The sequence below is a fragment of the Syngnathus typhle genome, linkage group LG2 (genome assembly GCF_033458585.1).
Source record: "Syngnathus typhle isolate RoL2023-S1 ecotype Sweden linkage group LG2, RoL_Styp_1.0, whole genome shotgun sequence".
In the NCBI taxonomy this organism is placed as follows: domain Eukaryota; kingdom Metazoa; phylum Chordata; class Actinopteri; order Syngnathiformes; family Syngnathidae; genus Syngnathus; species Syngnathus typhle.
In genome coordinates this window covers 9,883,535-9,898,331 of record NC_083739.1, presented here as the reverse complement: position 1 = coordinate 9,898,331, position 14,797 = coordinate 9,883,535, and the positions used below count along the sequence as shown (strand labels likewise).

General features: G+C 41.6%; 1 protein-coding gene across 1 annotated transcript; it reads right to left on the bottom strand.

Moving 5' to 3' along the window:
• Positions 1-1,269: 1,269 nt before the first annotated feature.
• Positions 1,270-11,677, bottom strand: LOC133145175 (insulin-like growth factor-binding protein 3). The gene is made up of 5 exons (XM_061268362.1): positions 11,398-11,677; positions 5,193-6,394; positions 4,636-4,670; positions 4,057-4,176; positions 1,270-3,144 (listed from the first exon to the last, which is right to left on the bottom strand). Exons 2-5 carry the CDS (start codon positions 5,527-5,529, stop codon positions 3,031-3,033), a joined length of 606 nt encoding a protein of 201 aa, XP_061124346.1. The 5' UTR covers positions 5,530-6,394; positions 11,398-11,677; the 3' UTR covers positions 1,270-3,030.
• Positions 11,678-14,797: the final 3,120 nt, after the last annotated feature.

Sequence of the window (14,797 nt, the reverse complement as noted above, 5' to 3'; positions counted from 1 at the left end):
CGGCACAGATACATAAATTCGCGAAAAGTTTGACCTCATCGGACGTGCTTGACAAACATACGGTGCAAAATAAATAGAAAACTCTCGACAGCTTTTTGGCAAAGGTTTTTGTTCTCAATTGACAACACAGTTTACAGTTACTCCAGCTTGTGTACGCCGTGCCAACTATGACAGTATGTGGAACAATTATTCTCAGCGCACAAAGAAAAAAGAGAGACTTTTGATGCTAATAGCATCAATTGAAGACTGTACAGGTACGTAACAGACTTCATTTCCAAATTTGGGTAAGAGAATCAAAGTTTTACAATAACTTAAAATGAGGCCAGCCTATGAAACAGATTAGACTATAATTAGAATTTCAATATGTTTTTGTCATTGTTTTGTTTAATGTTTTTTGTTGAAAACATTTGGGTTTGGAAACATGTATCGTGCGACTGGCGACCCATTTAGGCTTTCTCCTGATGTCAGCTGGAACAAGCTCCAGCACCCCTCGCGACCCTAAGCGGTATTGAAAATGAATGGTTGGTTTGGAATTGTTTCAAATATGAACGGAATATTTTGACATCCTAAATGAGAATCCTTTATTTGTTTTAGACGCCACTTGGAATGGGTAGGTTTATAAGTATGGTAAAATTGCAATATCTTGAAACAAATTGTTTGTTTGTTTGCTTCGGCTAGTACATTGTCATAATTCACCACAATTTTATTTCATGCTCTGTTAACACATGCCCTGCCGAAATGGCCAAGTGGATAAACCAATTTGCTTATCTAGTAGTCCCTATAGTCCCTCATTAAAAAAAAAAAAAAAAGAAAAAAAAAAACCGTGAATATTGCAGTTACAACAAAAGCCGCTAGGGGACCCTAACGCTCTTTGATTTTCATTGAATATCCATAAAGCAGTTAGCTTTGACCATTGGACCTAAATATTTGATATCATGATGCTTTTGTTATGACATGAACAATTGGCAGGTCATAGGACAAACCACGTTCAACAAGCCTACAAAAAGATTCACTGGTTAAACAATTTGTCGAATTTTCTACAAGGCCTTGCTTCCATTATGGTTGGACAGATAGGGTAATCCCACGAATGGTGTTACCTTGGAAACAAGCATGTAGCAAAGTCCTGTAGAGAAGCACGAGAAATAATCCTTCATGTGTGGACCATGACGCATGAATATGCTCTCCTTCCAGTATGTGACGTTCATTTCCATTTCGTTTGACTGCTGCATCCAGTGATTGTGAATCAGGAAGCAAGAATTCACTCAGTGATTGGACTTGTATTAAGATAAGTTTTATTTATTTCCATATTTATTATCATTAGGTGTAATGTCCTTTGTGTGCAGACATCCAACCATCACGGTAACACATCGGCACAACAAGATTGGTCAGTAATGGATAAATTCTACTCACACTTAACACACATTTTTATGACTTTGGCAAGACATTTTTCTTTTCTTTTTTTTTCTGTTCAGTAAAGTATTAGTAAGAGGAAAACATAATGCTTTCATGGACATTCTCGGGTTTAAATCAACAAGACATAAATTAAAAGAGAAAATAAAAACACGTACAGTAGTTGAAGTGAGCTCCGATGATGGATATTTTTCCCCATAAAGTTAGGTGCCCTTAAAGCACTAGACTTCCACCAACATGAACCAAAAATAATCTCAGTCTTTAAATAAGAAATAGCTGACAATATAAAAATACATGGCAGTATACTGTAGTTTGTTAAATAAAAGCAATAATTCATATATAAAATATATTGAGGTGTATAAAAATATGCCTTACAACTTTTTGAAAAGGACAACAGCCGTACGCTTTTTGTCTGCAGCTTCGGAACATCACACAGTCAAGCACAAGAGTCCAACATATTGTACAATCAACCGACAAGCATTCACCACACTCACTTGACAAATAAAGCATCCTGGATCATTTTCATGTGACTATTTTTTTTTTTTTTTCCAGACAAAACATACACAAATATAGAAGGTAAGGAAGGTTGTAAGCTTAAAGCAGTATACAATGAACAGACCCAAAAATAAATTCCTCTTAAGAGAATGGAATCGTTGATATCAGTGTATCTTTGGAGAGAGGGAGAGAGGATGGTGAGGGAGACACATTTTTCAAACGTTTGTGTCACTTCACCTGTGTAACAGTATTTAAGCCCGCTGAGATCAGAACATGCACAGGCAGTGTCAGCTATCCTAAAGAAGAAAGTAGGGATGCACCGAAAATTCAGTCGTTGAACTGCGTTTTCGTTTTTCAGCCGAAAGACTTAGTGTCCGAAACAGTTGCGGTGACGCAAGCAAAAACCTTTTAAGCAAGCCCGATCTCTGACGAGAATGGTTTCTGGCCAACGTGGTACTGACTTGAAGTTTGTAGGTAACATTTTGAGTGGTCGCCCACGCATCAACTGAGCGGGAGGTGGGGAACTGAGCCTTAAATTCTTCTGCAGTGACAGCCGGCCATTGGCCCAGGGCAAGATGGCCGCCTGGCCGGGGAGGACTGCCTCTCCGGGAGCCATCAAAGCGGGCTCATTACTCGGAAAGAACCTGACAGCTCGCACAAATTTGCCAAAGTATTGATATTGGTCCAGCCATGAAAATGTCATTTTTTTAAGATATTGCAATGTCTTTCTATGTTTTGGTCTTTGTTATTTTGGCCTTGGGTTCCTCATGTTCAGTTGTGCTTACGGAGGAAAAGTTTCATTACGGTGCATCCCTAAAAGAAAGCAAAAGAGAAATCTAACCCGAAAGCCGGGACAAGAGGCAGGAAAGAGAGCTCAAATGGCCGCGAACGTGAGCGTGCAGTGTTGTCTACAGACGACGCAGTTCAGGCCCGAGCTGCGAGTCTACCCATATCGTTCCCCTCACGATTGATGTGTATTTTCCTTTGGGAGTGTTTTTATTTTCCCTGCTACCTCCTGTCCGGGCAGTGTTGGTCTAGTCTAGCCCACGCTAAAGCCCCCGTCTCCCTGAGCACCTCTCCTCCTCGTCTTCCTCCAGGCGCAGAACGATAGCACAGGCTCAACACTCACTCCCCGTCGCACGGTAGAACACCGTCCTCGCTGGCTCGAGAGGGCACCAGAGTGCCCAGCTCGTCCACGCACCAGCAGTGGCCGCGGTGCATGCCTTTGGAAGAGCGACACTGGACAGGATGGCAGAGAAAAAAATGGTATGTCGAAACACAATCGTGATTAGACCATTAGACTATGGCAAATTTGAATTTTTGGTTTGTTTCATTCAAGAGGCCAAGTAAATACAGGGCCTGTGTCGCTGATCATTAACAAACTTCCCATTACTGTTTTTGTGATGTTTACCTTTTTGTTATTAGATTGTTTAAAGATAGGACATGATTAAAACTAAGACTTTTCGTTAATATACAGTTCCACCTTTTCCCCCAATGTTTGGATATTTCTTTAAATAATACATAGCGATAAGCAAAAACAAATTATTTTTAACAAGTATTGTTTTTTTTTATAAAATGGACTTTTGTGCATATTATTAAGAAAAAAATGTATTCCACTATTCTTGCAAAAAAACAACAACTCATTGTCTCAGAGGCCCACCACAGACTGAGAGATGCGGCTGAATGTAGAATCGCAAACAAAATGCAGTCGGCAATTAACCTTCGCACATATACGTACAGTGGAAAAACTGCGATCCCTGGTGTTCATATTGGGAATCATTTTAGGTGCCATAAATATTGTATTATATTAGTATTGGTTGAACCACAACATGACATGTTGATTGCCCTGGTCAATGTATAGATCCTAACACAAAAAGAGGATATCTTTTTACTTCTGGGTACATTTTTCTTGAAGAAATGTAAGTGAGAACTTATGCAATCATATTACAAGATTTGTTCAGATCTGTAAATTATAATTTAATGTTTATCTACGCCAACGCAGTATAAGCTTTTGAATATTCAAATTCCATCTCTTGGGACCATTAAATCTTATTTACTGAGCGTGAGAGGAAGGTGACAGTTGATTTTCTGATCCAGCTTTGGCACCAACACTGTGCTCACATGACAAATTTGGAACGTTCCCGACTTTACCTGCTTTTTTCTGTAGAAGCCTCGCGTGTCACAGTTGGGGATGTAGATGTCGCGGTCCGACTGGATGACGGTCAGCTGCAAGCCTCTCAGGACGTTGTTGAGGAGTTTGCGACACGGCGCCTGAAAAAGCAAGGCTGAGTGAAACCGGGGGAAAAGCTCGAGAGTCGGGTCAGATGTTCACTTATGTCACATGAGAGCCGGCGTTACAGCCATAAGTATGTTTACATGACACGTATTTAGCTGCAATGCTTCAGATGTTTCGGGTGCTTCTTGTGACACAACGGACCAAGTGATCAATAATCCCCAATCGTGCGTATTCCTTTAAAAAGCCTCTCGGGTAAAACGATGCATTTTGTGTGGCCTTTGTCATCACGCTCAAATAATTGTGCCGCATAGCAGCACACGCATCGTACACTGTAATGCCATGTGTGAAGACGCCGCCAGTAGCAAAGATGGCCAATAAAGCGTTTGAAAACTACACATTTAATCTGACATTTATCAGTTGGACCTCATCTGTGCAGCCGTGACGGTGAATCGCCTTCACTAATTGTACATTACAAGAGAATCAAGACAACTTACTTTTTCAATGTCATCGCTGTGTGAAGGATGAGGACCTGGGAGAAAAGCATACACGGAAACAACGTTAAGCATCTACCAACAGTAGGAACAGTTTGCCTAGCTGTGTCTGCACAAAAAATCCAAATGGTGGCACAGATATATTATTCAATCCATGGATGGATGGGCGGTCGTCGGTAGTGAGGAAGATGATTTCCGCCGATGCCATTCCTTTTCAGCTGGCGGAGTCTCTGTTTGGCAGTATAAAGCTTCTCCATCAGGACGTTAGTGGAGCGTTCACATTGACGGCAAACAAATGTCATCGTTTTCTTTGGACGCTGTCACGGCGCCTCGCTGAAACCTCATTCGTCCGCGTCTGTCACACAACTTGCTAACAAATTGCGAGTGAGTCGAAATGACGAATGAGTGGAACGAGGCACTGCAGAGCAGCGCCGGATGATGCGTGCGACTGGATACCAACGGGCCTTCGGCATTTCGTGTACAGCGACCGCATGTGTGTGTGCGGCAGGCGACCTATGTATGTATAGGTGTAGGTCACATGTAAAGGAGGCGCATCTTACCTGTGGGGTGGGGCCGCTCGGTGGGACTGGTCCTGCTGTGCTTGACACAAATGCCCCTGCCCTGCAAGAGAGCCTGCAGGGGGCTGTGCTCCCTGGGTGGGGGGATGCAGCGGAGCCCCTTGGCACAGCTGAGGGTGTACACACCACAGGGCTCCCCCTGGGCCAGCAGCGACGTGCTGCCGGCAACGTTGTGCTCCCTGGGGGGCCTACCCGCCCCCAGTGGATCCCTGCAGCTAGGACAGACCTTGAAGGGGCCCAAACGGTTCGCTCCCGTCCATGATCCCCAGTGAACAATCAGCAATAAGACAACGCTAGTGAAGTTACAAAGCAAAGGCATTTCTCAGATTCTCCACACTGACAGGTAAATGTGGCTGAAGCTAGAGCTCCCCTCTGCTCTCTCTCCCCTTTTTTTTTCTTTTTTTTTCCCACTCGCCCTCCTGCTTCTAGGACAGCAGCAATCCTCGGTGCCGAGTCCCCTGCGGTGCCAGAGGAGACGAACAGAGCTCGAGAGAGACGCGGCACGGTGCCGGCTTTTAAAGATCTGAAAGGCGGTGAGTGAGTGAGTGAGAGAGAGGGAGAGCGGGCGCAGCTATGACACCTTCAGGGGCTGGGACTCACTGAGAGAGAGAGAGAGGGGGGGGGGGAGGACAAGAAGGAGGTGGCGGGGAGGGACAGAGGAAGAAGGGGGTGGATGCTGTCCCTTTCACAAATGATCCAAATACCCACACATGCAATATTCATCTCATCTCATTCTGCAAGTAGTCAACCTATTCCACCGTTTCCGATGCCACGGACCCTCCGGCAAGAACATGTCATGCTAACAAATATGAACACACCTCCATCGCCTCTGCACAGCCGCCTGATATTTCAGTCGGGGAGGGGGGGGACAGACAACGTTCCCTGTGGCAACACTTGAGAAAATGACAGGCGCCAAATTAGGTCAATTTGCACACAGAAAAGAATTTGGCACGCACAAGTGAGTACCGATCCACATCCAGGATTGTCGATGGACTTGAAGAGTAATCATCTGAATTGTTAAGGCCAGCTCCTGCTCCCCCGTGGACAATCTGCTGGCTAAAAATAGCACAAGCTATTTTGGACAAACATGGATCACTCGTCTCACCTTCACCTTTCTCCTCCAAATGCCACCGCAAAACGCTGGGTCCAGCTGTCCCCGACATCACAATACCCGCATCATTTTGCTGTGGGATAATGTCACCGTGTCACATTTGTGGCTGCACAAGAAGTCAAACGGATGGAACCAGCGCATGATTCTTCAATCATTGGCTCGCAACTGCGGTGACCCTGTAACCCGCATTTTGCCGTTGTCGCGTGAGTTCAAAGTGTATGTTCAAAGTCCTAGAAAAATTGACATCTTGGCATTTCTTCCTCTCAGGAAAATGTAACATCAATCTTTTTTACTATCTTAATGAGAATATAGATGGACTAACACAATGATGCAACTGATTATTTAGTGCCATTCTCTTTAATGATGTCATTACCGTAATTTTGTATATTATATGCACCGCTGTAGTCTGAGCATGACCATTTCAAAAGAGTACAAATAATCATCATTGTCCCTCCTCTTAGTTGGCACCTTGTAATGCTAGCCCTATCCAATTTCCTCCAGAATACTATATGTGCTCAGGATCTGGCCGAGAGGCTTTGGAGTCCGTGCACACAATGCGCTCCATGTGCCGGAGGGTCAGAGTGGACGTCAAGGCGCGGCAGAGCAGATACGTATCCCCATCGGTCCACGAGAATTCAGTTGGAACACGAGGCCAAAAATGACACCGCTATCTGCGGCTCGCAGGTTATATTGATCTTGGCGAGGATGGCTAAAATCACCTGCTGACACGCGTTCGCATCAGTTTGCAGACTTCAGCATTAGTCTGCATATCTGGCATACTCGGAGGACATTCCGAGACAAGCGGCAGACCAAGTGGGGGCTCTGTGCGTCCACATTTCCCAGGAGGATTCTTTTTTTGAACTACTGTTAACATGGCAACCGGCATCAACACAGTACCAAGGTCCTTAATTCCACCGACATTGTTTCAAGTAGGTCTGTCAAAATAAACGCTCTGGCCCACTTGAATTATAATTTTGTGTTTCTGTAGCAGAAAATAGGCAGATGATAAGTAAATGAAAACAATAAAACAAAAATAATAATTGCAGCCAATGAACTCAAATGACCCTGTCCGTCCGTGACTAACCCTAACCCCCCTCCCCAAATTTTAACCCAACCATCTCAGAATTAGATGAAACGTGGTTTATTTGCTTAGTATGATCTTTCAACGGCAAATCCAAAAGTCTACAGACACCACACCAGCAATTTGGGACATACGGCCCGTCGAACATTTTGAAGATTTTGGCAAAAACACGTGGAAGCCAACTGTTCCACTCGAGTATCTTGGGAATTACTGGGGCGATTTTCTTTTAGGATTGTGGGATGATGGGGCCCCCAAACATTTTGACAGGATTTGACATTTTGAATCCTGAAATTCATTGATGTCTGCTTTGACCAAGGTTGGAGGTGTCACTTTGTCTTTGTCAAAGACATTCCTGCGCCCTACTTTGAATAATTGACTACATTTGTAGCATTTGTAGTTGCTGAATAATGCTGCTCTGTGAAGAGCAGACATCCTTGAAAAAAATGTTCACTCATCTGTTACCCCTCCAAAAGGATCCCTGATCTCTGTTCAATCTGTGAGGAAATTTTCAAGTCAGTTGTTCTGTTGAATTATAAAACTAAACGCAAAACAATAAGCTATTATCACTAAACTAAACAGTGTACCTTAAGGGCAAAAGAAATATTTAAGTTGCTTGTTTTGAAACATTTCCATGGGAAAAAAGTGTCCAGCTGGCAAGGATGACACTTAGGGAAAAACTGGGTCAGTAAATGACAAATATAATTGGCAATTGGTGAAAATTATTAACTGTCTTTTTTTTTTTTTAGATGCTTTGTATATGTTGCTGATGTGACATTATGATGAAGGACATGATAAATTCTGACTTATATTTGTATCAAAATAGCTGTATTGTATGTAATATATTCGTGTTCCGTGGCAAACCTGTTCCCCACTGCTACAATTTGCTGTCTCATGAATGGATGATGAGTCATTGCAAGGCTGTTATGTTCACTGACATTGATTTCATTTGAACTGTTCTTTCCGCATAAATAACCATGTGAGCCTGTACTTGATGCTGTTTGAATCAATAATGTCAATGCAGTTTTATTTAAAAGTTACACACACGCACGCACACACCCGCGCGCACACACTCGCGCTCTCCGTGTTAACCTGTAATTTATTCCCTTTAGTTACCAAGGGAACTCAGAAGAAGTGGGTTGCTATGTGGCTGGCCATCCTTTGTCAAAAGGAAATTGCTACTTTGAGGTACAGTCGGGCTCTGCGGTAGATGCTTTCAGACTTGAGTGCTCGTCGAGTCGCCTTCTAGCATCTCAGCAACTCATACATGATAATTGTGAATATTTGAACATTTCAGAATTATACCAGATGGCAGAGTAAAGAATGGCTATCAGAATAAATTATCGTCCCAAAAAGTATTATTTGGGGATTTCGCAGAGCCTTGCCATGGTTTTATCAAGTAGATAAATAAATGCATAACTAATCCTTATATATGTATTTTTTTAATACAGTATTATAATGAATGACTATTTTGATAATGATCATTGAGAGCCCAAAACTTAAAATTGTCAAAATGTTGCGGCATGAGCCATGATTGCTGCCATTTCAGCATTGTGTCCCCCCTGAAGACAAACGTGGGGGAATCCAGAATCAAAATCATCAGGGCGGCGGAACAGAAAGTCCATGCTCACGTTGTCTTCATTCCTTTGATTCCTTTTCTTTTTATGTCACATTTTTCTGCTAACAACAAACCAAAAACGATCACAACCGCCTCCTCTTTGTCCGCCATATTTGTTTCTTCCAAAGTCACGTTTAATCTCGAGAGGTTTTGTAAGATTTCCCCTCTGACGTGTGGGGTCTCTCAGAGGTTGGAAGTCAGCCGACAATTTGAAAATCTTGTCGTGTGAACCGGGCTTAAAGTATTCCTCTGAAGATGTCACACACAAAACGACGGAGTTGACTTTGTGCTCGGATCGTATCGAGGGGCCTCTCCATTTGTGCCTGACATTTCCTGTAAAACGCAATGTCTGAGCCACGCATTGAAAGTTTTCAAGTTTGTAGTGAAATGAGACGTCACATTCAGAACTTGATATGTCCCCTTGACATTTAAACAAGCCCGACCCAATACAAGTATGCGGCTATTTTATTTTCTGCAATGAATTTCTCCAGCTGTGACGCACATGCTGTCCACTTATCTCAAACATTCGGGACCTTTTCTTTTATTAAAGGTCAGGCTGCTGTCAAAGTACGCATCGTGACTTTCCTACTGTTTCTCCTGGCTTGGCTTTCACGTGGGCTCCATTTCACCTTCTTCAAACATGCGCAGCATTCCGCTCGGCTCACCGCATTGGTTTGAGAAGCTCGTTTGTCAGGCTCATCACTGAACACATTCCTATCCTTGTAGAGCAAAAAGCGCCTCTTAGAATGGATTAGTCGGTGAACGAGCGTGGAGATCTAAGCAAGGAGGCATGTATTTCTAGTTTGAGAATACACAGTGGTGACTGGACACACAAAATTCGAGCGCAGTCCTCGGATATCCTATACATGCGGCATATCTTGGCAACGAGCTCGCCCCACTTAATAATAAATAGTTAACATGTCATCAATGTCTTTTCAATGCCACTCCTAGTAAAGTCCTTTGTCAAACTACACCCAAAAACAATCACAAATTCTGCATTCAAAATAACCATAGCCTTTCAACCTGGTAGCTAAATGCTAATGGTAATTAGCTTCTATATTGTGGGACTTTAACCCGTTAAATATGAACAAACCACCCAGGCGTACACATCACTTCATAAATGGTTAAATATTCCTTGTTTTCCTCCCGATAATGTCTAGCTAAATATTTGCAAATTTGTGATGAAAATAAGCCCCTCTGGCCTGTCACAACTTGGGACTCTATTTGGGATTCAGGATCTGCACACTAAATTTGGACCCCATTTGGAGGCCCTATTAGGTACACAACCTGCAGTTTGCTATAATCTTTGTATGTATTCCGAACCTGTCTATCAGAAGCTGCATTTCAAAATAGGTGTACTATTTTCTGTAGAGATATTAGGGTAAGAAAAAAAAAAAGAAGAGGTCCATAGCTGCAGGCCACCACCAAGCGTCTGCTGAAGCAGCTGCCGGCTCGGGGTCACGCCGATCACATTACAGAGTTCAAGTCTCCATCTCCACCAGCAGTAATATATAAAATCACGTTTTGTCCCTTTTCAGTCTAGAGCAGTAAATGTTTCTTCCCTGGGAGGGCCGTTAGGATAGTGAAACCAAATGTTTAATCGTCTCATCAAATTATCATATATTACACGAAAAAATGAAAGGTTCTGAGCTTTCAGACGTCAATGATAGCAGTTTCTTCAATTATTGTTCCAGTGATTGTAAAAAAAGAAAATCTTTAAAAATCTCATTTATTACAAATGAGAAACATTTTGATAAAGATTTTAGCTAGGGTCGTGACTGACATTTTTTTGCTTTCACGGGCCACATAAATTGTTCCGGCGGGCCAGATCTGGCCTCAGGCCTCCAGTTTGACACCTGTAGTCTTGAGCAACCATACACTGCAAGCATCTTCTACTTCATGAACAGAAGTCGCTGGTTGCAGGTGGTGGAAATACATAAGGTGATTATTAATTAAAGTTTTAAGGGAATAACAATTGCATCGATTAATTGTTAGTGTTCGGGTATCGGAGTAAACTGACTAATTAGGGCAGTTTTGAAGGTGCGAAAATCACCTGTCACAATAAACCCATACTTGAAGTCGTACAGCATTTTTCATCTCCTAAATTCAGATTGTTTTACTTTTTGACTACCGTCCGGCAATGACAAAATAAGCCTTTTTTTTTTCCCAGACTTGAATCTCGACCAAAATATTTTTTGTTCACTGTCCCTGTGTGGCCCTGTTGCAAATGTTCCACAAACGGCTGATCTAACAAGTTGTGTATATATACATACATAAATCACAAGAGCGTTTTTTTTTATGCTCCTTGTGCTGAGTGATGCCTTTTGAAAGAGCACTGATAAAACATTGAGTTGAATTTCTTCTGACAGACCAAGATTACCTTGTTGAGTCACAGTTGCTCCCAGTTCGCTGTTTGGGTTGCGCTTAATAAAATCCTCAAAGTGTCAGTCGTTTAGTCACTATGCACTCTGTACCCTTTAATGTTTGGGCGAAGCTCGAGGCTTCGGTTTATATAATGTCGTGATCTGTGCCTGCCTGTGTCTGATCTCGATGGCGTAACATTTTGAATCTTTTAACTTTTAAAGACAATAGTCACTGTTCTTTTGAGTCCTCATATATTGCCAAACTTCAATGATTCACCTGGAGCCAACAAAATTTGCTGTCTGTCAAACTTATAGCCAGCTCTATTTGTTACACAATCATTTTTATTTCACAATTTATTACAAAAACAACCCTAATGGCAAGACATTTTTGACAAGAAAACAAACTGAAATGCGAGATCTGGCCAATTGGAGGCCAACTTCTTCTGTTCTGCCTCCTCAGCCAATCATTGTAGGCCACCTTAGTCTCTGCAGCGATTCTCCTCAGGATAAGAGCAGTCACGCCACATGCGCACGCACACACAACACAACACAACACAAGAAACAGCAGCTCATACATACTCGAAAAATATGTCCTCCGCCCAGAGCCATAACAAAATATTATTGTGAAAATGGATTTGTACGACTCAATGAATAAATTGCTTTCCTGCAATGGAAATGCTCTTATGACGCCACTATGTGGTTGGAACTTAACTACAGTACACGATGAATGCTGAAATATAAATGTTGATTGGCTTCCAAAGTAAAAGCAGATGTTTGCAAAGATGCTTTGACTTCCGGGCTAGAAAAATTGGCACCAATACCTAACTCATATCTCATAAAAAATTAGATCACCATTCTGGCAATATATAATCATATATGTGTATGCCTATAATTAACAGTGGAAAGCATGATACAGCGCCTTTAAGCAAGCACTCTGAATTATTAATCGATAATGGTTCATTTGATCATCAATTACTTTTTGATTAATCAACTAATTCTTGGTAGTTTAACAAAATATCTGAATTAAATTCAACAAAAGTTAATAATGTAATGTACTTCTCAATACAAATGTGCCCAGCCCTTTGAAAAGTAAGCTTTTCAATCAGAAGTCTTGTAATTTTTGTAGTTAGTCTTGTCTTTTTTTTTTTCTTTTTTTTTTTTTAACAGTAAGACACCAAGATGATGAAAATTCTTTTTTTTTTTAATGTAGTTAGTCTTGGCCTTTTTTTTTTTTTTTTTTGTTAACAGTAAGACACAAAGATGAGGAAACATTTTGTTTTCTGATTAATCTTCTGAGTGTTGCATGCCCCACAAATCCGAGGATGGGAGAAAAGCAAGTGAAGAGCTGAAAAGCTTTCTGGAGAATGTTATGAAAACATTCTCATGTTTTCTTCCACTTTCACGGTTCCAGTCAAAGACTTAGGGAGTTTTCTTTGTTGAACTCCGTTCGCTGTCTAATTTTAGCTGAAAGAAAATATTGAATTTCTGCTAGTTTTACATCTGGCAACCCAAGTAGTGGATGGGGGCAGCCAATGTTTTGCCATGTCATTTCAAACTGCAGAACGATGGATCTCCCCATGTTATCTCTTCAGAAACTCATATGGTATTTTGTATTTGTGGTTTCCCCAAGAAGTGATGGCACCCCATAAGGCTTGGTCCCCATCCAGAATGTCCTTTTTTTCTTGCCTCAAGTTACTTTGACTGTCCCAGTCATCTTCTTCAAATAATTTTTGTTTTAATTAATTGTGCGGTGAAAAACTTTGTTTTCATATCTACCGTAATTTTCGGACTATAAGTCGCGTTTTTTTTTCATAGTTTAGGTGGGGGGGCGACTTATACTCAGGAGCGACCTATATATACATATATATGATTTTTTTTTCACTTTTTTGGGCATTTTATGGCTGGTGCGACTTATACTCCGGTGCGACTTATAGTCTGAAAATTACGGTATATCAAAAAGAGCGGACAGTACCTACCCTAGCCCTCCAAGCCATAGACGTCAAAGTCAAGGCCCGGGGGCCAGATGCGACCCGCCACATAATTTTAGGTGGCCCACACGACAAATTTTGCATCGACTTTGTATCGATACTAAGATTACAAATTGTCTTCACTTTAAAAAAAATAGATATTGCTTGCTATTTTTATTACAATTCTTCTTTTTAAAATATCTTAACATTTTTTACTACTCTCTGATTTCAAAACTAGTTATTCATCAATTTGTTTTATAGCCTGTTCTGTATAATCATAATGGCCCTCCGAGGGAAACTATGACTACGATGCGGCCCGCGACAAAAATGAGTTTAACACCCCTACTCTAAGCCATTAATACATGATCAAAATGGTTGATTAATTCGATAATGAGTGAGTTGCTGATTAATCGATGAATCGTTGCAGTTCTGCTCTCACCTTTCTTTCTAGCCCACTTTCACAACTGCAGCTCTAACAAAATACAGCAGATAAATAACAATGATAATAAAATCATTTGAAACTCCAAAACCAAATGTGACATTAAAAAATGGGAAAATGACATGCAGTATGAACTACTAGACTCAGCTACAGGTTCCTCTCCAACCAGCCAGAGTATCGTCCCGCCGACTTCGTGATTGTTCTGTTGCCACGGATAAATAAATAACACCTCCGCTGCAGCTCAGCAGCAAAGTCGTTTTTACATGTTGCTATTTGGTGAAGTTGTTGTAATCAGCGTTCCGGTTGATTGCCGTCCTTGCTGATTTCAACACGGACGGGGCGAGTGACAGAATATCTCCGCAAGACAAATGACTTTTCTGACTGGTATGCCTTTGAAGAGGCCACACTTGTTAAGTGTGAAACTGCAGAAGGCACAGAGAACAATGGCGCCAGTGACTTGTCTACAGTGCAGATTTGCCATCCTGTTTAGATAGGTGGCCTATCTGATCACGGATGTCTTTCTACTATCATCATACCCTCGTTCGTTGTTAAACATTTTCCTTTCTCGCCACTTTCGCTTCGCTTTTTCTTTGTGTCTGTCAGTGAGAGGTGTACGTACTTGATTGTCGTTGAAATGCCACTAGAAATAAACAACAGTTAAGTAATCAAACGTCTCGGATAATGTACTCAACACTATGTGAAGTCTTTCAAGAAAGAAAAACACAATGTAAGTGACAAGTAGCAATCATCTTGGTGGAATTTTCTCAAAGACAAACATGGAACGATTGCTTCGGATACCTCCGAATACTCTGGAAAGGAATAGTAAAGTACCTGATGTATTCTAATAATAATAATAGTAACTTGGATTTATATAGCACCGAGAGAGTTCCCGAGGGTGGGGAATACGGTTCCATTTGCGGTAGTCATAAGGAAAGTCAACCCCAAATCGTTCTTTGAAGTAATACGTTTTGTAAATCATTGCTCACCACTGAGCCGTAATTGATTGTGACC

Coding starts and splice junctions, on each gene's coding strand:
- LOC133145175 (XM_061268362.1), bottom strand. CDS start 5,529: ATGCCTTTGCTTTGTAACTTCACTAGCGTTGTCTTATTGCTGATTGTT. Junction 4,177..4,635: donor ACAGCGATGACATTGAAAAA/GTAAGTTGTCTT, acceptor TTGCTTTTTCAG/GCGCCGTGTCGCAAACTCCT. Junction 3,145..4,056: donor GCTTCTACAGAAAAAAGCAG/GTAAAGTCGGGA, acceptor CATCCTGTCCAG/TGTCGCTCTTCCAAAGGCAT.